The following is a 19,367-nucleotide window of genomic DNA, read 5'->3' as shown; positions in this document are numbered from 1 at the left end:
CATACAAAGGACTGTAGGTTTTTACCTCCTGGCTCTTTTCCTCACCATTCCTCCCCCTTGCTTTAGCTAAGCCTAGAAGATGCTCCCTGTTTATCAGTTCTCTCGCTCATCCACAGGAAGCTTTTCAGTACCTCCCCTCCCCCCAACAAGGGACAACATGAATTCTTTTCTGGAGAGGGGCCTGTCTTGGGAAATAGTTAGGACCCCGGCAAGCTTGTTACCAGGGATCTGACCTTAGAATCACTCTCCAAGGGTCCAGACTAGATTAACCACATGGCCTTTGATACTAGCCATCCTGAAGGGTTATATGTTCTGCTTCTGGTTTTAGAATAATGAAAAGTGAGGTTATTTGTTAAATCTACACATATTTTGAAGACCTCAAGTGTAAATGTATGTTTATTAACCTCAGGGTTTTTTTTTTAAATTTAAAGATTGTACTTATTTGACGGGGGTTGGGGGGAGAAGCAGGCTCCAGGCTGAGCAGAGAGCCCGATGGGGGCCTCCATCCCAGGACTCTGAGATCATGATCTGAGCTGAAGGCAGAGGCCCAACCCACTGAGCCACCCAGGCGCCCTAACCTCATTTTCTATTCTAAACGTTCACACGGGTATAAAGTGGTTATCCTAATGCCATGTTCACAGCAGAGTGTAAGATGCTTCTCCTCTAGCTCAAAGGTTGCAGATACAGGACACTGGGGATTCTTCAGATGCCAATCTTGAAACCTCACGCTGGGATTTGAGATCACTATTCTCAGACTGGACTTCAGAACAGATCCTGTAATATCCTTGAAGTCAGGTCTCAGGGATGTCAAATAAGGAAGAATTAGGAGACAAAGTCACTGCCCTGCCTCCTGAGCAACGAAAACACAGCTCTTTCTCCCAAGCAAAAGCTCTGGCGTCAATTTCCCTTTTGAAGAGCTCTATCTGCCTGTGTGGGCTTGGAAAAAGAGGAAGAACCACCCCCACTGGGGTGAGAGTCCAAAGCCTGGGACTGGAGTTGGTGGAGCCACTCTTCACGGCACTTGCATCTGGGCTATGGCAGCGTCTTGAACCTCTCGAGGGCGCAGCCCGCCTAGCGTTGTCGGTTTGTTGGTGAAGGGGTGCCACTGACCCTGGATGCTAGGGCTGTCCGTGTGGAAGGGCTTGCGGATACGGATCACATCCAAGCCCGACTGGTCCGCCAGCTTCTGCACGAGCGTCGCAATTTCCTCGACTGACTTGCAGTGGATGCTCTCCTCGCGCACTGCCCCGTTAACTGGCCGACGGGAGGGGGTGGGAGGAGAGGAAGCGGATGGATCAGGGGTCAGACCCGCAAAAGGCGAGCGGGTCCAGCCTCCACCCGCCCCCACGTTGCCCTCCAGCCCTCTTCCGGCCCCACTCACGGTATTCGGCCACTACTCTGGGCACACAGCACGGCCGCGAGTTCACGTATATTACGACCCCCGGGTTCCGTCGGGCGAAGTCAGCCACCTCCTGTTCCACGAACTCCCTGACGAAGCAGAGAAGAGTAAGCACAGCGACCGCTCACCCGGGGCGACCTCAGCCCGGAGAGCAACCCGCGCCCTTCGCCCGACTCACCTGGCGCCGCGAGACGACGCCGCATCGCGGCTGAGGCTAAAGCTGAGACGCTGCAGCTGCTGCACGTAGCGACCCAGCCCGTTGTGGAGCACACTGGCCAGGAAGCGGCTCGGGGTCCCGCGCGCAGTCATGTCCGCAGCGGCCAGATAACACAGACCAGCCTGGAAGCCAGGAGAGGGGTGGGGGGAGGGACGAACGCGGAAGCTTCCGGTTCCGGGAACACTCGCGCGCCGAAGTTTTGCTTCCGCGGTCACGGTGAGAGGCGCGCCAGTGACCCACGTTGCGGGCTAGATGGGCGAGAGGATGGTAGTGACGCGCGGTCAGGGTCGCGAACAGCACAGCTTTTGTCCGTAGAGCCGAGGGAGGACACGGGCGCGGGGTCGAGGTGAGCGCGGGGACTGGCGGGAGCCGCCCGGTGGCGCTGTAGTCGTGGCGAGTCCCCTTTGAGGGAAGAAGCGGCGAGGAGGGCCTCCACTTGGGGGCTAGCGCTTTGGAGTCCGGAACGACGCGGGTGGCGGTAGAGATGGAGACGACGAGGAGATCCCCTGGCCGGGCGGGAGTGGTAAAGAGATGATCTAGAGAAAGCACAGCGGTGAGGGGCAGCGTGGAGGGTGGTAGAGGTGAGGAAGTGGGTGTACGGGGCCATAGAGGTAGAGAGCCAGAGAGAGGCACACGGCCGTGAAAGATGGGCACAGATGTGAAGTAGCAATGCAGAGGGGTGAAGAGGATTCAGAGAGATGATTATGAGGGACAAGTTGAGAGAAAGAAACCACCTCGAGTGGGCTCTGTAGAGTGCTGTGCAGAGGATCCCTAGATCCTGACCTAGTGAAGGCACCCAAACCAGGGAGGAAAGCATTTCAATTAGTAACTTATTCGATTTGACTAAGAATGTGGGTACTTCTTCGAGGTGGGTACCCCCTCCGTATCCTGCTGCCCCTGCGTGGGGAGTGGATGGGTCGGAGAGGCCTGCCCAGAAGTTTGGTCCCAGGCCCTCCTCGCAGAAGGTACAGGAAGGAGGCTCTCCCAGCCTTGGAGGTACCAGTGTTGCCTGTAACTGCAACTGAAATCCGTCAGTATTTGCGAGCACATGGGATCCCCTTCCAGGATGGCCACAGCTGCCTGCGGGCACCAAGCCCCTTTGTGAAGGCCTTGCAGCTCAAGGACCAGACTGGTGCTACTGCTTCCTTCAGCCTTTTCATTGACAAGACCACAGGCCGCTTTCTCTGCATGAGCAGCCTAGCAGAGGGGAGCTGGGAAGACTTCCAGGCCAGCGTGGAGGGGCAAGGGGATGGGGCCAGAGAGGGGGTCCTGCTTGGTGAGGCCCCAGAAGCTGAGGACAGTGAGGAGATCCGGAGGATCTGGGACCGAGCCATACCTCTTTGGGAGCTGCCTGAACCAGAGGAGGCCCAGCTGGCTCGTGTAATGTTTGGCCTTACCAAAGTGACAGATGACACACTCAGGTGTTACAGTGTACGGTATTTGCGGCCTGCTCGCAGCCTTGTCTTCCCTTGGTTCTCCCCTGGAGGTATGGGATTACGAGGCTTGAAGCTACTAAGTGCTGAAGGCCAGGGAAATGAAGTACATTATAAGGAAACCACCATTCCCCGGCCTGGTGTCTACTGCAATCTGTTTGGATTACCACTGATTAGTCGGCGAGATGTTGAGATGGTACTGACAAGTCGTGAGCTGGACAGCCTGGCCTTGAACCAATCCACAGGACTGCCCACCCTTGCCCTACCCCGAGGAACGGCCTGCTTACCCCCTGCCTTGCTCCCTTACCTCGAACAGTTTCGACGTATTGTGCTCTGGCTGGGAGATGACCTTCGGTCTTGGGAAGCTGCCAAGTTGTTTGCCCGAAAATTGAATCCCAAGCGATGCTCCTTGGTGCGGCCTGGGGACCAGCAGCCCCGTCCTCTTGAGGCCCTGAACCGAGGCTTAAATCTTTCTCGTATTCTGCGTACTGCCCTTCCTGCCTGGCACAAGTCTATCGTGTCTTTCCGGCAGCTTCGGGAAGAGGTGCTAGGAGAACTGTCAAATGTGGAGCAGGCAGCTGGCATCCGCTGGAACCGCTTCCCAGACCTCAATCGTCTCTTGAAGGGTCATCGGAAGGGTGAGCTGACAGTCTTCACAGGTGAGCCCTTGGGGTAAATTACTACTTGGGGTAAGAGGCAAAGGATCAGGTGACAAAAGCACGTGGGTTTGGGACATGACAAATGTTAAAGAGGAGGTTTCTCCCAACTTTGAAGCCCTTGCTCCAGGTTTTGGTTTTAAGGATAGAACTTTCCTCCCTCACCCAGGTCTGTGTTCAACCCCTCTGCAGGGCCAACAGGCAGTGGAAAGACGACATTCATCAGTGAGTATGCCCTAGACTTGTGTACCCAGGGGGTAAACACACTCTGGGGTAGCTTTGAGATAAGCAACGTGAGACTAGCCCGGGTCATGCTGACACAGTTTGCTGTGGGGCGGCTTGAAGAACAACTGGACAGATACGACGAGTGGGCCGACCGATTTGAAGACCTGCCTCTCTATTTCATGACTTTCCATGGGCAGCAGAGCATCAGGTAAGATTCTGAGGCCCTGGGTTTTCAAAGAATGGGAGGACAGGAGAACAGATCCCCAACAGAATTTTCAGGAATGCTGGCTTTTCTGCTGGGCTGGTTCAGAGAGACTGCTTGTAACTGTCTCTTGAATTCTTTGCCTCTTCCTCTCCCCAGGACTGTCATAGACACAATGCAACATGCAGTATACGTCTATGACATTTGTCACGTGGTCATCGACAATCTGCAGTTCATGATGGGGCATGAGCAGCTGGCCACAGACAGGTGACGTCCTCTCGTCTCACTGGAAAACCCACTCAAACATGCATGTCTTCTCAGGCAGTTGGCCCTTAGGCAAGCACACTGTACTGTTTTGTTACCTGAAATGTGTGTTTGCACACACCACCCCATGTGCATTTCTGTCTTCATAGAGGTGTGAGTTGTGGAAGTGGGAAGGATGGATAGGGACCTAAGTGTGAGTCCTTGGGTAGAGTGGGGTGGGCGGTTTGCAGGGAGCTGTAAATGAATCAAGAGTATGGATATGTTCTCATCCTTCTGTCTGAATATGCCTTTACTTTGTTGGGGTTGGGGCAGGATTGCGGCTCAAGACTACATCGTTGGGGCCTTTCGAAAGTTTGCAACAAACAATAGCTGCCATGTGACGCTGGTCATTCATCCCCGGAAGGAGGACGATGATAAGGAACTGCAGACAGCATCCATTTTTGGTTCAGCCAAAGTAAGTGGCCTTTAGAGGAGCCTAAACTTTGGATAGTAGAGGAGACAGGTGTGACCAGGGATGGCCTTCATTCAGCCTTAAATCATCTTGACTGTCCACCTGGAAGAGGCAGGAGACAGCCGCCTCTGGGGCCATGACATGAGGAACACGTGTGTTAGGAATACAAAGGCTGATAATAGTTAGTTGGTCCTTTGCCCTCTTTGCCCTCCAAGAGCTCACATCGTCCAGTGGGGAAAACAGTAAGACAGTGATTATAACTCAGTATGATAAGAGCTACAATAGGCAACACAGGTATTTGGGGAACAATGAGACATCTGAGTCGGCCTGGGACATCTGGGGAGACTTCTTGCCCATTTGGGAAGAGGAGGTGTCAACAGAGGTTGGGTTGAGTTCTGGCAGACAGTAAGTGTTAAATAATCGAATAAATGGGAGGGCGCTGTGGGCAGCAGGACCAGCCTGATCCTGGAGCTTCCAGGGATATGCTGAGTGCCTGTTACATGCTAGGCCCGGGCTGGGCACAGGGAGTCCAGGGTGAGGAGCACAAACTATGCCACAACGGAACAAACATGGAGCTAGGGAAGAGAGTGACACAGATGTGCAAAGATGGTGGTTCTTTCTTTATGGGGGTCTTCATGGGTTTGGTCTCTGATGAAGTGTGACATTTAGACTGAGACCTGAATGACAAGAAGATGGGGTAGAGTGGGGTGGTGAGCTGTGGAGGAGAAGTGTCACAAGCAGAAGGAACAGCGTTTACAGAATCCGGGGCAGTGAGATAGTCGAGCAACTGAAAGACTCAAGTGGCCCCATCATCATGGTCAGTAGTTCAGGGAGCTTTGCCATTCTTCCCTGGAGGTTCAGCAGCCTTCCTTTCTTCTTCTCATGTCTTCTCACTGCTTCTTCCTCCTCCTGCCCCAATCCCCCAGGCAAGCCAGGAAGCAGACAACGTTCTGATTCTACAGGACAGGAAGCTGGTCACTGGTCCAGGGAAACGGTATCTGCAGGTGTCCAAGAACCGCTTTGATGGAGACGTAGGTGTCTTCCCACTGGAATTCAACAAGAGCTCTCTTACCTTCTCCATACCACCAAAGAGCAAGGCTCGGCTCAAGAAGGTCAAGGATGACAATGGGCTAGTGACCAAAAAGCCCTCTTCTGGCAGAAAGGGGGCTGTGCCCCAGAACTCTGAGACTTGCTTGGGTCAGGCCCACCACTCCTACCAGCCAAACCCCTCTAAGCCCTCAAGGTGAAGGCATTGGAGAGCTGGACTCTGAAATGAACCTGACAAGACACAGGCTGAGACTTAGACTTTCTTAGTCCTCTGCTTAGGCTACCTCTGTCCTGTGGTCTCAAGCTAGGGACCCCCCTCAGTCAGAGGGGCCTACCTAGGGCAGAATTCCATACCGGGAGAATTCAGTTTAGCAAATATTTGAGAACCTCCTGTGTGCCAAAGTTTGTTCTAGGTCCTGGGAGTACAACACTGACAAGACAGATGAAGTCTCTGCTTCTCTAGAACCTGCAGTCTGGTAAGGGAGACAAGAAAAAAAATGAACAAAACATAGTTTCAGACAGCGAGATATGCTATGAAGAAAAAAACAGTAATGCAGTAATGCTTATAGGCTAGTTTAAGGTCTGAACAGGTATCTCTAAGCAGAGGACATTGAAGATGGGGCCTAAAGAACTAGGATTGAGCCATGTGAACATCTAGAGAAAGAGGGATCCAAGCAGAGGGAAAATTAGACACAGGCCCTGAGGTGGGATTGAGCAAGTTGAGTTCAAAGCACTGGGTTCAGGCCCTCTGAACCTGGAAGGGAATAGAGGACTTCTTGCCAAAACTCCAGCCTAGGTTTGGAGCTACAGGATGACATGGTGGGCATCAGAGTCCTCTGCGGCCCACCCTGGACCCTGCCAGGAGGTGGCACTTGCTACCATCGGATCCTAGGTGCTTGGCCCTGTAATATCAGGGCCCCAGAGGTGGAAGCTGGCCAGAGAAGAAAGCTTTGAGCCCAGAGTGCCTGCCACTTGGACACTGATTTCATGTTATGCTGCCTCAGACCACTGGAGTGGACACAGTCATAACTTTTTGTAAAGCCTTTTCTAGTTATACTGAAAAAAACTTTTTGCCATTGCCTTTGTTTCTGTGTTTTTTCTTGTTTGTCCACCAGGTGTCTCCCCAGCCTATAACTGGATTTTCCTCTTGATTTGAATTGGGCATCTTTGAGCTGTGCACCCCCAAGGAAGCAGAGGCATTAAAGGACCTTGACCCACACATCCCTTTATGCCTCTTGTTGGCTTAGGGATGACAGGATGGTGCCTCTTTATCCCTATCTCCCCTGAGGATATCCATGTGATCTGTGGCAGAGGTGTGGGTCACTGGGCCACATGCCTGGGCCCCGCCTGACCAGCTGTCCCTAGGTGATATGAGCCACTCAATGACCTCTCAATGTGGATTCATACTCAGTGTCTTCTTATCTGGCTCTCTGACCATTTTCCTCGACCTTGTACGCTCAGATGTTTCTCTTATGTTCATATGTGTCAGAACTCCTGGGGCTCTTTAAAAATGCAGAACCTAGGGCCTACTAGCCAGTAAGCATGCCCAGACGTTTCCAATTTTGGAGGTCTGAGGAAAGGTGCAGGATTCCTCTTTTTTAACAAGTACTGAAGGAGATTGTAAAGTTAGAGACCTTGTCAGAAATAGTTTAAATGAGGGCACTTTCCCATCTCACTTCCTCTGATATCCTAAAGTCCCATTTTTCCCTTTAGATTTGCATGCAGGGATGGTCAGAATGCAAGATGTTCCGAGGGGACTGGGGAGAAGACTTTTGTTAAGGGTGGGCAGAGGTTTCCTGCTCCCTTGAACAGGGCTGCCTTATCAAGTCCTCCCAGTCCACCTAAGGGGGCTGCTTCTGGGGACCTGTGGAAGGCTCTGAGGTGTCTGGTCTGTTGTGTGTGAGAACTGTGGCTACAACTGTCTCCCGAAACAGACCCTGGAACAAAGCTGCTCTCTGGGGAAGAACCTGCGGTGGGGGGGAGGGGGTAGCTCCTCCAGGGCCTCCCTTCTTGGGGGTCTCTCCCAGACTGGCTGGAGCCAGTCCTCCTAATCCCGCAGTAATCATTCCCAGCCGCTGGCTGGTCTCTGCCTCACCCAGGGTCTGTAACATTGAACATCAGCCATGTGTTCCAGATGTACACCACCAGGTCATTCCTACCTCTGAGGACTCTGGTTTACTGGAAACGCCTGGTGTGTTCTCTCAGGAAATCCTTTAGGGATTTCCATTAGGGGAACTTTTTGAGGTCTCTGTGAATTGGGGATAGAAGAGTAGATACAACTTGCCTATTCGTCTTGCCCAGCCCTCCTAGCAGACTCCCCACACACAGCACAAACCAGAATGATGGGAGGGAGGGGAAGTTAATGATCCCCCAGACCCCCCAGACCATACGCAAACACATTCCACTGCACACCTGTCCTAAATTCCTCACATCAAGATTAGCTCAAAGTGTGTTCAGGAGTCCCTGGAGCCTAGAAAGCTGTGGGGGATCCCTGGGTCCTGTCTAAGGTCCCTGGGAGCCACTGTCCCTGTGCCCAACCAGAGTGGATCTAGGCAAATTACTTGGGCTCTGCCTATATCCGATTGGATACTAATAATCTCCCTGAGAGATCAGGAAGGGCCTGGCCACAACGGGCCCAGCTTGGATCTACAGCCCTGTCCTCAGATTTAGCGTCATATTTGTGAGGGGGCATCTTGGGTCCTCCAGTTTCTTTACTACAGGTGGGTTTGAGAAGAGACTAAATTCACTGGACTCTGGTTGCCCAAGTACTCAGGCTGCAAGTACGGCCCAGAGAGCTGTAGGTACCCTGCCACAGGCTGCCTTGGGTGCCACGGAGGGAGCCCTAGGTGCCACCCCGCAGTACCGTGCAACTTCCTGTTTGTGCCTGTGGGTGGAACTTCGGGAGTAGAAGGGAAGCCTGGCCATGCTCTGTGGGGGGCCAGGACTGGCAAACAGGCTCACCTGGGCGGACTCCTGCTCAGGGGGAGGGGAGGTGCTGGTTCTGCTAGGGCAGTTCCGACAGACCAGAGGGCGGGGCGGGGTCTGTTTTGGTGAAACCCGAGCGGTCTTTGTCTGCTTCCTAGGGGTTTTCCTTGCTCCTGGGGAATGCGCGGAGTGGGTCCGGCCTGATTCCCTACCGGGCAAGGCAGGTGGCAGTAAAGCCCTATCGCGGACCGGGTTAGGGCGGCCAGGTAGAGTAGTTCTCGGTCACGTGCTGGTCGTCCCTTCCCCCACGTCGAAAACCAAATCCAGAAAGCTGTGAAGTCGGAGGCCAGAGGGGCAGCCTCACCACCGCCGAGCTCCCGCGGGGCTGGGTACCAGGTCGGCTGTTGTGGGGTAGGGGGTGTGCGGGGCAGACCACTCCCCTCCCTGGGTCGGGGGCGCGGCTTCAGCCGCCCCGCCCCGTCCCGCTCTACCAGGCCGGGCCAGGCGGGCGCCGGGAGTCCGGAGCCCGGAGCTGGCTGCGAGCCGGCGGATCTGCGGCGAGGAAGTACCCGTGCTGGAGCAGGAGCTGGGCAGGAGGTGGAGCAGCGGCGCAGGTGGCGCGGGGTGAGTGGTGGGGCGGTGGTGGTGTCGGAACTCCAGCCTCCCGCACATCCCGGCTCCGGAGCGAACTTTTCCGGTCTAGGGAAGCCGGGCGGGGGGGTGGGAGTGAGGAGGGGGTCTCACTCTGGGCTGGGGGTGGGGGGTGCAGGCGAGGAGACTGAACAGGGAATCGACACGGAAACTCGCCGACGGGTCCATACACGCGCGCACACAGACCCACGCACTTGGGACACACGAACACACGTGCACTCCGGAAAGGACGCGCCCTGGGTTACCCTTGCAGTCCCTGGAGCAGCGCCACGGGCCCACAGGGACCCCCAGCGGACAGGGTGCTCTGCTGTCGCATACTTGACGGGGGTGGGAGAAAAGGGCTGCCCGGCGCCCGCCGACGGGGGCGGGCCGGGTGGGACAACTCCGGAGGTTCCTGCTTCCTGGCCGCCCACAGGTGAAGACTAAGACGTAAACAGGCGCTGAGCACGTGATCGCTTCGCAGACAAGTGGGCTGTGCTCCCCCACCCCCGCAGCTGGGCGAGGACCGGCCTCCCCAGTCCTGGGCGAGTCTGCGAGATCTCCTGCCGGGCTGTATACCATTCTCCGCCTCGAGAAACGTTAAGCCTTCCCCCAGAAATGGGAGCACAACGCCCCCTGGAGTCCGGGTAGCACAGGACTAAAGACTGTAGGGCTCGGTGGGGTTACCTGGGCTCCTCTCTTTCCTTCACCCCAACATGTTCATGGTGCCCTCATCCCTGAAGGTATCGCTGGACGGCAGTGTACAGCAGCCCCCGCATCATACCTCCAGTCTGGGGAACAGCTGCCTGAGCGCCGGTGGGTCCCCTTCCTACCACCACCCCAACTTGCAGAACGGAGAGCTCCTCCTCTCACTGTAGGAGCAGAAAGCCCACTCGTGCAAGAGTGGAAGCCCTCCATTCCCGGAGAATGCATGAGGGTAAATGTCCCCTAAATACGGGAGTGTGCCTATGTCCCTCGCCTAGAAGGGAGGATGAGCCCCCTCCCCCAGGGAATGAGGGAGTGGGCAGAGGCCCTGTGCCTCCTTCTCTGCCCCACCCTCCACCCCTCCACACATGCTGAGCCCAGCTGCTGCCTGAGCTTCTGGGCTGGCTGCCAGAAAGGGGAGGAGGCTCCTGGTCCCCCAAGAGGCTGGGATCAGGGCAAGGCCAGAGGAGGGGGTCTTTACTGGGGAGAGGGGCTCAGTCTGTTCTTGTAAGGATCAGGGTCTGGGGTGAGCCTGAGGGTGGTTGGGCTATGTCTCCCTTTCCAGGGAAAAAGAAAGAAAAACAACCCTTTCCATGGAGCTAAAAATAGAGCTGAGAGCCGGCCAGGGCTGTGGCCTGGAAGGGGGGGATGCTCCTTCCTGGGGCAGAGGAGCTCTGGCAGGCCTTGGCCTTGGGGGTGGGGATGCAAGTAGGGGGTGGGAGGAGCTCCTTGTCCAAGGTTGTGGGTGTCAGCTGACCTGACTGGGGCACAGAGACCCCTGGAGGAAAGTCTGTGTGGTAAAATGTTTGTGAAACACCACGTGTGTGTGTGTGTGTGTGTGTGTGTGTGTGTGTAAAGTTGTCTGACTGAAGGAGACCACCAGTGTGTGGAAGAGGCTTAGGAGAGGAGCCCATTTAAAATTGCGTCTGTGTAGGAAGGGCTTTGAGTCGATGTGAAAGACTGTGCACAGCAAGGTGTGTGACACCCAGGTATATCTGTGTGTGAGTTAGACTGAAAGATTATGGAAAGAAGGAACATGGAACCACGTGATGGATGAGATTGTGGTTGTGGCTGCGTGGGACTGAATGTGGGAAAGGTCGTGTGGGTGTTATGAAGACTGTGTTGTTTGCAAGAGGGTGAGAATATCTGTGACCCGAGAAGACAGAGGAGTGTTGTCAGCTGTGAGGCTGGTGTAGGTTTGGACTGTAGGTTTGGACCGCCTCACCCCAGTCATGGGGGGAGGGGGCAGGGGCTGCCTCTCTCTCCCAGCAATGACCTCTCTCTTAACAAATGGTTCTGAAGGAAGGCTAGGGAGCAGACAGCCGCGCCCGGGGCAGTCCTGGGCTCGAGGGGTCGAGAGGGTACAGTGCTGGGGAGCCAGGTAGGGACCCCCAAGGCTGGGGGGGTGACGGTGTATTTTCCAAATATGTCGCCAGGTGGCGCCACCTCCGCAAGTCCGAATATGCCTCCATCAACAGCTGGGGGTGGGGCAGGCAGGGCCGGAGCCAGGGTCCCCGACCGGTCCTGGGGAGCAGGGTTCCAGCAGCCGAGGCGGGGGGGCAGCTGACCCTCGGCGCCCCGCTCTGGACTCCGAAGCCGCAGAGTGTGTCTTGTGGGGCAGGCTTCGACCGGAGGAGCGGAGGGGGAAGGGCGGCCGCCGTGGCGCCTGGTCCTTTGTGCTCGAACAATGACCAGCTGCCGCTGGCCCCCGGGCCCGGGTAGGGGTAGAGGGTTACCCGCCGCCGCTACCGAGTCCTGAGCCGACTGGGCTTCAGAGGTTGGGAGGGGGGGCGGTGATCCTGAGTCCCGCGGCGCGGCCCCCGCGTGCGTCCCGCCACCCTCGCGTGACGCGGGGTGCCTGCGCGTGTCCGCGCCCGGGGCGGGGACGCCCCTCGGACCCCTCCCCCGCGCTGCGCCGCCCACTCGGGCCGGACGGGGGCCGGTCGGGCCGGGGGGCGCCGCGGAGGCGGGGCCGGGCCGGGCCGGGCGGCTCCGAGTGGCCGCGCGCGGGTTGGAGCCGGGCGGCGCGCCTGTGGAGCGCTGGGGGCGGCCCGGGACTGAGCATGGAGCGGCGCGGCGGAGGTGAGGGGGGGCCGGGGCTCGGAGGCGACCCGGGGGCGCCCCCAAGTTCTGCTCGGCGGAGGGCGGGTGGGGAGGCTGCAGCCCCCAGCCGCCCCCAGCCGCCCCCACTTAATGAAGCGGGGGAAGCGGGGGAGGCTTTAGAGGGTGGGTTGGGGGCTCCGGCTTCCTGTCGCGGAATGGGAACTCGTGATCTCAGACTTGATCCCGCTTGACCGGTGTTTGGAGTTTGGTGGGGGGAGACTTTCCCTAACTCTTCAGCCCCCAAAACAGGTTTGTGGGAGTTCAGCTTAGCCAGATCTGCCTCGGGCACTGGCTGAACCCAGCGCTCGGTGCCCCCAGCCCAAGGGTGTGTGTGTGAGTGTGCTGGGCCAGAGTGATTACTCAGGGAGTGCTGGGGGGAGCCAGGGGTTCCCTCTCCCACAGCCGCAACGCATTTCTCAAAATGGAGCCTCCACTTGCCCCTCCTTCTCTCTCGGGCTCCCGCTCTTGGAGCCGGGCTGGCTGGGCCTGGCTTTCCAGAGGCCTGGCCCTGGCTCCGTGGGTGTCTGGCTCTTAGGGCCCAGTTTTTATATCTCTTCTGGGTTAGGGGCCGCTGGCTTTGTGGGATGGGATTCAGGGACCCAGGCTCACTGGGTCAGCTTGTCTCCTTGTCTGCCTGACCCTGGGGCCTCTCTGAGTCTTTGTCCCTTGTCTTTGGGGTCTGTCTTTCTCTGAGTCTGTCTCTCTCTTGCCCTTATTTCTCACTTTCTCAGGGCTCACTGAAGTGGGCAAATGCGGACAGAGGTGCCGGCCTCCATTGCCCCCTAAGAATCCCCTTCCCCACAGCTTTCTCTGTGCCCTGGAGTGGTGTGGGAGAGGGCAGGAGATGGCATGTGCCATCTGCTTAGCCCAGGTCTGGCCCTTGGTAGTAGGCTCTACTCTTCCCCAGGTCCCAACCCCTAGCTTCTCCACCTTCAGTCTGGATACCTTCCTGGTTCTCAGGGTCCTTTGACTTGGTAGGGAGGTGGAGGGTAGGCCTAGGGGAATACCAGCCAGAAAGAAGGAGGCCAGAGTCAGAGAATGTGTGTCTCCTTTCCCCACACTCCAGTGAGTGACAAGAACCAGGCTTCTGCTCACGCAGTTGGCCCTGCTTTCACCCAGGCTCCTACCCACTCTCACACATGCTCTGTACACACATGCACACACACACTCCTCTGCACATACTTATGCACCCTCACTTTCCTCTTCATGTGCTCATGTAAGATACGGGGAGTTTTACATATAAACTCATGTGTACCTGAAGGGACATCCATCCAAAGACATTCAAGATAGTTGAGCTCATACACCACAAATTCACGTATCATATACACAGTTATTACTTTTACGTATTTCCTGAGGGATCCCAATGCACACTCGTACTCATATGACACGTTAATCTGCACACATGGATAATAGGAATGTATTGATACGGCTGCTCAAACAGGCGCATACACACAATAATTCCTTTTCACACATTTTCGCGTCAACACATTGTTAAGTACTCATGCATGGTCTCACACACACAGATAAGTACAAACACAAACTCCTGTTCCTGCGCGATTCTCTGTCCACTTCTTGGCCCCCGCTCTGCATGATGACTTCAGCAGATGCCGGAGTCCTGGTCTTCGGCCTCCGGACTGGGGAGGGAGTTCCGGGCGGAGGTTTGCTGTCCCCTTCCGGGAAGGAGCAGAGCCTGGGGAGGTGGAGCCCTCTTCCCTGGGTTCCAGGGAAGGGAGATCTTCGAACAGCTGCTGTGATGGTGGGTGATGGTGGGGCTTCCATCCTCATCCCCTTGGGGCTTCTCAGAGAATGTCTAAAGCCTGATGGTTTCACAGAACCAGAGGTTGGCGGCAAGCCTGTGTGGGCTCCTGTAGGCCAGACTCATTGGGTGTGGTGAGGCTAGGAGTTGGCATGGAAGCAAGCATGAGCCTGCATCCACCTCTAGAAGGCAGGAGACCCCAGAGGGCACCTGTGGGCTCCCTAAAAGCTCTGGGTTACTTGTTTGGCCAGCTCCACCCTTGCCGCCTCTCTGTCTGGGAGAAACTGAGGCCCAGCTTGGGGGAGGCTGGGCACTGCCTGGCCTTGGCTCTTTATTTGCTAATTACCATCTGAGTCCCTGTGTCCCTGAGGTTGCCTCTGCCCCAAGTACCCTCTAATGAGGCCACCTGTCCCAGGGGACTGGGAACCTGTGCTGGGTGTTGGTAGAGAACTCCCTCCTAAACTTGGCGTCCCAGCCTCTGGGAGGGATGGGCTGGGGCCCTGCATAACCACCAGTCCTCCCTTCCCCTCATCGTCTTTGCTTGGTAGGGTCAGCCCTTAGCCCTGTTCAGACCAGAGCTGGGCGGTGATCTGGATCCCAGGAAGATCTGAGTTTCCTGCCAGTGCTTGGAGAAGGAGCCCTGGGGGATCAGGGCATCATGGACTGATGTCAGGAAGCTGTCTGATGTAGGACAAGGGGTCAGGAGACTGAGGGACTTGTATAGGGAGGGGCTCAAGGTGAAAGGACTCTGACACCACTGCCCTGCTCACAGGTTCCCCTGGAGGCCCTTGGCCAGGCCTGAGCCTCTGTCGCCATGGCCATTGTACAGACTCTGCCAGTGCCACTGGAGCCCGCTCCTGAGGCCACTACTGCCCCACAAGCTCCAGCCATGGGCAGCGTGAGCAGCCTCATCTCAGGCCGGCCCTGCCCGGGGGGGCCAGCGCCTCCCCGCCACCACGGCCCCCCTGGGCCTACCTTCTTCCGCCAGCAGGATGGCCTGCTACGGGGTGGCTATGAGGCACAGGAGCTGCTGTGCCCAGCAGTGCCCCCTAGGAAGGCCGTCCCTGCCACCAGCTTCACCTACATCAACGAGGACTTCCGGGCAGAGTCACCCCCCAGCCCAAGCAGTGACATTGAGGATGCCCGAGAACAGCGGGCACGCAGTGCCCATCTCCGCGGCCCCCCACCCAAGCTCATCCCTGTCTCTGGAAAGCTGGAGAAGGTGAGGACCAGCCTTTTCTTTGGGGCCAGGGTGGAATCAGGAGCCCCCTGAAGAAGCTGGAATTTGGGGGCCGATTTAGAGGAGAGACGTGGGCTGCAGAGTCACCAGACCTGGGTTCCAATCCCAGCTCGGTCTCATTCTGGCTGCATGACCTCAGGGAAGTCACTTGACCTTTCTGAGCCCAAGGTTCTGTATTTGTAATATGGACGCACCATGTCAGCTCTCCAGTGATGGTCGAGAGCATTCCATCACATGACATATGTCGGTGTTGAGTCTGGTGCCTGTCACACGACGTGTGCTCAGAGGCAAGCTGCTCCGACTCCTGTGAATGCAACAGCTATGAATCTGACTGTGAATAAGGCCTTTAACTTTGCCGAGCCTCCACTTGCCCATCTGTAACATGGGCGTAGTGATCATATTTTACTCGTATGGCTGTTGGGATGATCGGAGATGAGCCTTTTAAATGGCTTGATATAAGGGATGTCAGGAGGCCCTCAGCTGGTGGTAGCAGTTAGTATTAATGTGTGGGGATCGGGGACCCCAGATGGGAGGGCAGGGAGTATGACAAGGGCTTTGAAAGATCGGGCAGCTCATCCCCAGTGTCACGTGGCACCTCATTTCAGAACATGGAGAAAATCCTGATCCGCCCAACAGCCTTCAAGCCAGTGCTACCCAAACCTCGAGGGGCACCATCCCTACCTAGCTTCCTGGGTCCTCGGGCCGCCGGACTGTCTGGGAGCCAGGGCAGCCTAACACAGCTGTTTGGGGGCCCTGCCTCGTCCTCCTCTTCCTCCTCCTCCTCGGCTGCTGACAAACCCTTGGCACTGAGTGGCTGGGCCAGCGGCTGCCCATCGGGGACACTGTCTGACTCGGGCCGAAACTCACTGTCCAGCCTGCCCACCTACAGCACCGGGGGTGCCGAGCCAGCCAGCCACTCCCCTGGTGGTCACCTGCCCTCTCACGGCCCGGGGCGGGGGGCGATGCCCGGACCAGCCCGAGGGGCCCCGACTGGGCCCTCCCATTCGGACAGTGGTCGATCTTCCTCCAGCAAGAGCACAGGCTCCCTGGGAGGCCGTGTGGCTGGGGGGCTCTTGGGCAGCGGCACCCGGGCCTCCCCTGACAGCAGCTCCTGTGGGGAACGTTCCCCACCCCCACCCCCACCCCCACCACCCCCTTCGGATGAGGCCCTGCTGCACTGTGTCCTGGAAGGAAAGCTCCACGACCGTGAGGCAGAGCTGCAGCAGCTGCGGGACAGTCTGGACGAGAGTGAGGTGACCATGTGCCAGGTGTGGCCAGCAGCAATAACGGGGGTGGTGTGGCAGGACATCCATAGGAGCTGGGAGTCCCAGGAGCATTTCCGTGTGTGCTGGGGGAACACGGTGGGGGGTGGGGGGGCGCCGGTGAGGCATCGGGGAGTCCTCCGCCCAGCTGTCTGGGCTTCACCTGCGGGGCGGGTGAGGATGCCCAGCCAGCACCGTCATTTTTGTCTTTCAGACTTGAGCGAGACACTTCACGGTGTTGAGCCTCGTTTTCCTCAGCTATAGATGGGGAGATTTCTGACCTCCTAGGGTTATTATGAGGATTAAGTCAGGCAAAGGCTGTGGAGTGCTTAGAATGACGCCTGGCACCTAGGAATTCCTGCAGAAGCGTTTGCTATTCTGGACGTTTCTAGAATCCTAGAAGTGGTCGTGATTAGAGTTACCCTACTTTTTCTCATGGCTGAGTGGAGTCTCCTGTCCCTGAGCCCAGCCATAGGCTGCCAGAGCAGTCGGTGACCTGGGACTGGTGGAGGGCCATGGCGGGGGGTGCTGGATGTGGAGGGGAGCCACTGGGACCCAGGTCTGCCTTCTGTCCCCAGGCCTACGAGGAGCGGCAGCGGCACTGGCCACGGGAACGCGAGACACTGCGGGACGACAGTGCCACCCAGGCCCAGCGGGCGCAGCGGGCCCAGCAGCTGCTCCAGCTGCAGGTGTTCCAGCTGCAGCAGGAGAAGCGGCAGCTGCAAGACGACTTCGCGCAGCTGTTGCAGGAGCGGGAGCAGCTGGAGCGGCGCTGTGCCACCTTTGAGCGGGAACAGCGGGAGCTCGGGCCGCGGCTCGAGGAGACCAAGTGGGAGGTGGGCCAGGCCCGGAGGGACGGGGAGCGGGGCTCAAAGGGTCCAGCCATACCACTCCCCCTCCAGCCTGCTACTCCCAGAGATCCTCCCCGTCCTCACCTCCGGGAGATGAAGGTCCCCCTCAGGCTTCCCTTTCTGGGTAGGGGGAGGGTCTCCTCGTGCCACCATTGTAGGTGTCCTCGGGCCAGGTCGAGTGCTCACATAGCCAATGGCATTCCCGTCCACTGCCACCCAACCAATAAGAATAGGAATGTAGCCTGCTCTGCGCCCAGAACTTTCTAGCTGTTACTTAGAGTAGATCTTGCGATCCTCAGAGCAGCGCTGTGAAGTGGCTGTTCATCTCCATTTCTGAGCTGAGAAGGCTTGGAGCCCGGAATGATTGCTAGTCAGTGGCAGAGCTGAGATCGCAACCCAGGCCTTGTGGCTCCAGCGTCTGCGCGTTTCCCCAAAATGCTGGGGTGCCTCTTGGTGGCTCCCACGCCTGCACAACCTGCCACCAGCCAGTCCCTGGGGCTCTGCAGTGCGTCATGATGGTTGGAAGTCACCTGCTTTGAAGGAAAAAGATCTGGGTCTGCGTTTTACTTCTGCCACTTACTAGCCATATGACTTTGGACATGTCACTAGGCTTGCCTCAGTGTCTCCGTCCATGTAGTGGGTGTCAGGATCAAACAAACTGACCCCGGAGAGCCCGCGTGATCTCGGAGCCCGAGCCTGTGGGAGAAAACTTCTCACCAGGCTTCACGACCCCCTCCCACCCCTAGGTGTGCCAGAAGTCAGGTGAGATCTCCCTGCTGAAGCAGCAGCTGAAGGAGTCCCAGGCAGAGCTGGTGCAGAAGGGCAGTGAGCTGGTGGCCCTGCGGGTGGCGCTGCGAGAGGCCCGAGCTGCTCTCCGGGTCAGCGAGGGCCGCGCTCGGGGCCTGCAGGAGGCGGCCCGGGCGCGGGAGCTGGAGCTGGAGGCCTGTTCCCAGGAGCTGCAGCGGCACCGCCAGGAGGCCGAGCGACTCCGAGAGAAAGCTGGCCAATTGGACACCGAGGCAGCCGGACTCCGGGAACCCCCCGGGCCACCTGCCGCCACGGACCCTTTCCTCCTGGCAGAGAGTGATGAGGCCAAGGCGCAGCGGGCGGCCGCCGGGGTCGGGGGCAGCCTGCGGGCCCAGGTGGAACGGCTGCGGGCGGAGCTGCAGCGGGAGCGGCGGCGGGGGGAGGAGCAGCGGGAGAGCTTCGAGGGGGAGCGGCTGGCCTGGCAGGCGGAGAAGGAGCAGGTGATCCGCTACCAGAAGCAGCTGCAGCACAACTACGTCCAGATGTACCGGCGTAACCGGCAGCTGGAGCAGGAGCTGCAGCAGCTCAGCCTGGAGCTGGAGGCCCGGGAGCTCGCTGACCTGGGCCTGGCCGAGCCGGCCCCCTGCATCTGCCTGGAGGAGATCACAGCTACTGAGATCTAGCGCCCTTGGCATCCCAGAGCAACAGGGAGCTTGACTGCAGTGGGGCGGGAACCTTGGGGCCACGGAGGTCCCCCGGGTCTGAGGGCCCCAGAGCCGCTCGTGCCCCGAGATCCAGGTCTCTGGGCCTCTGCCAGGACCCTGGGGGCAGCCCTCTGACTAGGTTGAGCAAGATCAGCCCCCTTGAAGGTCCCCATTTCACTGTCTCATAGAGGCTCCTACTCAACTTGACCCATCTCACGCCTCCTGCTGCCATTGCCACTCTGCCAACCGCATTTGTCCCTGACGAGGGGGTGGGGGGGCTGGGAGGAGGAGGGGGGTCCCTCTTTTCCACACTCTCCCCTACCCCAAAGTCAGGGAGAGCCAGACAGCACCAGCTGCTCCAGATGTGCCTGCCCCCTCTCTGCCTATGTTGGGGGTGGGGGGCCAGGGCTGGGACTGGGGTCTGACCCCCATGCTCTAGCCCTGCAGCCTCTCTCCTGGGGCGAGGGGGCTGTAGTCAGACCAAAGGAAGAACTCAGAATTGTCTTGTTTATTTGTGTTTGTGACCAAGGAGCCCCTCCCCACACCCAGG

At 57.9% G+C, this 19,367-nt stretch overlaps 3 protein-coding genes across 11 annotated transcripts; 2 read left to right on the top strand and 1 right to left on the bottom strand.

Moving 5' to 3' along the window:
• Nucleotides 1–508: 508 nt before the first annotated feature.
• Nucleotides 509–1,740, bottom strand: MRPL43 (mitochondrial ribosomal protein L43). The gene is made up of 3 exons (XM_032882238.1): nucleotides 1,578–1,740; nucleotides 1,382–1,488; nucleotides 509–1,254 (listed from the first exon to the last, which is right to left on the bottom strand). Exons 1-3 carry the CDS (start codon nucleotides 1,706–1,708, stop codon nucleotides 1,013–1,015), a joined length of 480 nt encoding a protein of 159 aa, XP_032738129.1. The 5' UTR covers nucleotides 1,709–1,740; the 3' UTR covers nucleotides 509–1,012.
• A 71-nt stretch (nucleotides 1,741–1,811) lies between these two features.
• Nucleotides 1,812–6,971, top strand: TWNK (twinkle mtDNA helicase). Its single transcript, XM_032882152.1, has 5 exons — nucleotides 1,812–3,708; nucleotides 3,898–4,138; nucleotides 4,292–4,399; nucleotides 4,709–4,850; nucleotides 5,774–6,971. The coding sequence occupies exons 1-5, from the start codon at nucleotides 2,466–2,468 to the stop codon at nucleotides 6,092–6,094; spliced, it is 2,055 nt and encodes a 684-aa protein (XP_032738043.1). The 5' UTR covers nucleotides 1,812–2,465; the 3' UTR covers nucleotides 6,095–6,971.
• Nucleotides 6,972–9,230: 2,259 nt separating this feature from the next.
• Nucleotides 9,231–19,040, top strand: LZTS2 (leucine zipper tumor suppressor 2). Of its 9 annotated transcripts, none has more exons than XM_032882192.1 (6): nucleotides 9,231–9,443; nucleotides 10,193–10,386; nucleotides 14,786–15,235; nucleotides 15,859–16,521; nucleotides 17,094–17,351; nucleotides 18,113–19,040. In XM_032882192.1, exons 3-6 carry the CDS (start codon nucleotides 14,828–14,830, stop codon nucleotides 18,794–18,796), a joined length of 2,013 nt encoding a protein of 670 aa, XP_032738083.1. In that variant the 5' UTR covers nucleotides 9,231–9,443; nucleotides 10,193–10,386; nucleotides 14,786–14,827; the 3' UTR covers nucleotides 18,797–19,040. The 9 variants fall into 9 exon arrangements, with proteins under 9 accessions (XP_032738083.1, XP_032738068.1, XP_032738096.1 ...); XM_032882177.1 differs by having other exon boundaries at nucleotides 9,886–10,386; XM_032882205.1 differs by lacking the exon at nucleotides 10,193–10,386.
• The last annotated feature ends 327 nt before the right edge of the window (nucleotides 19,041–19,367 follow it).

The sequence above is a fragment of the Lontra canadensis genome, unplaced genomic scaffold (assembly GCF_010015895.1).
Source record: "Lontra canadensis isolate GAN:19392208 unplaced genomic scaffold, GSC_riverotter_1.0 scaffold3, whole genome shotgun sequence".
Taxonomy (NCBI): domain Eukaryota; kingdom Metazoa; phylum Chordata; class Mammalia; order Carnivora; family Mustelidae; genus Lontra; species Lontra canadensis.
The sequence above is the reverse complement of the archived record's forward strand: the minus strand, read 5'-3'. Positions and strand labels throughout refer to the sequence as shown.

Bases quoted from the DNA above. Each gene is read 5' to 3' on its own strand.
- MRPL43 (XM_032882238.1), bottom strand. From the start codon at position 1,708: ATGACTGCGCGCGGGACCCCGAGCCGCTTCCTGGCCAGTGTGCTCCAC. The intron at 1,489-1,577 runs GTGAGTCGGGCG...CTGCTTCGTCAG, and splicing joins GCGTCGTCTCGCGGCGCCAG to GGAGTTCGTGGAACAGGAGG. The intron at 1,255-1,381 runs GTGAGTGGGGCC...CCCGTCGGCCAG, and splicing joins CAGAGTAGTGGCCGAATACC to TTAACGGGGCAGTGCGCGAG.
- TWNK (XM_032882152.1), top strand. From the start codon at position 2,466: ATGTGGGTACTTCTTCGAGGTGGGTACCCCCTCCGTATCCTGCTGCCC. The intron at 3,709-3,897 runs GTGAGCCCTTGG...ACCCCTCTGCAG, and splicing joins TGAGCTGACAGTCTTCACAG to GGCCAACAGGCAGTGGAAAG. The intron at 4,139-4,291 runs GTAAGATTCTGA...TCCTCTCCCCAG, and splicing joins CATGGGCAGCAGAGCATCAG to GACTGTCATAGACACAATGC.
- LZTS2 (XM_032882205.1), top strand. From the start codon at position 14,828: ATGGCCATTGTACAGACTCTGCCAGTGCCACTGGAGCCCGCTCCTGAG. The intron at 15,236-15,858 runs GTGAGGACCAGC...ACCTCATTTCAG, and splicing joins TCTCTGGAAAGCTGGAGAAG to AACATGGAGAAAATCCTGAT. The intron at 17,352-18,112 runs GTGGGCCAGGCC...TCCCACCCCTAG, and splicing joins TCGAGGAGACCAAGTGGGAG to GTGTGCCAGAAGTCAGGTGA.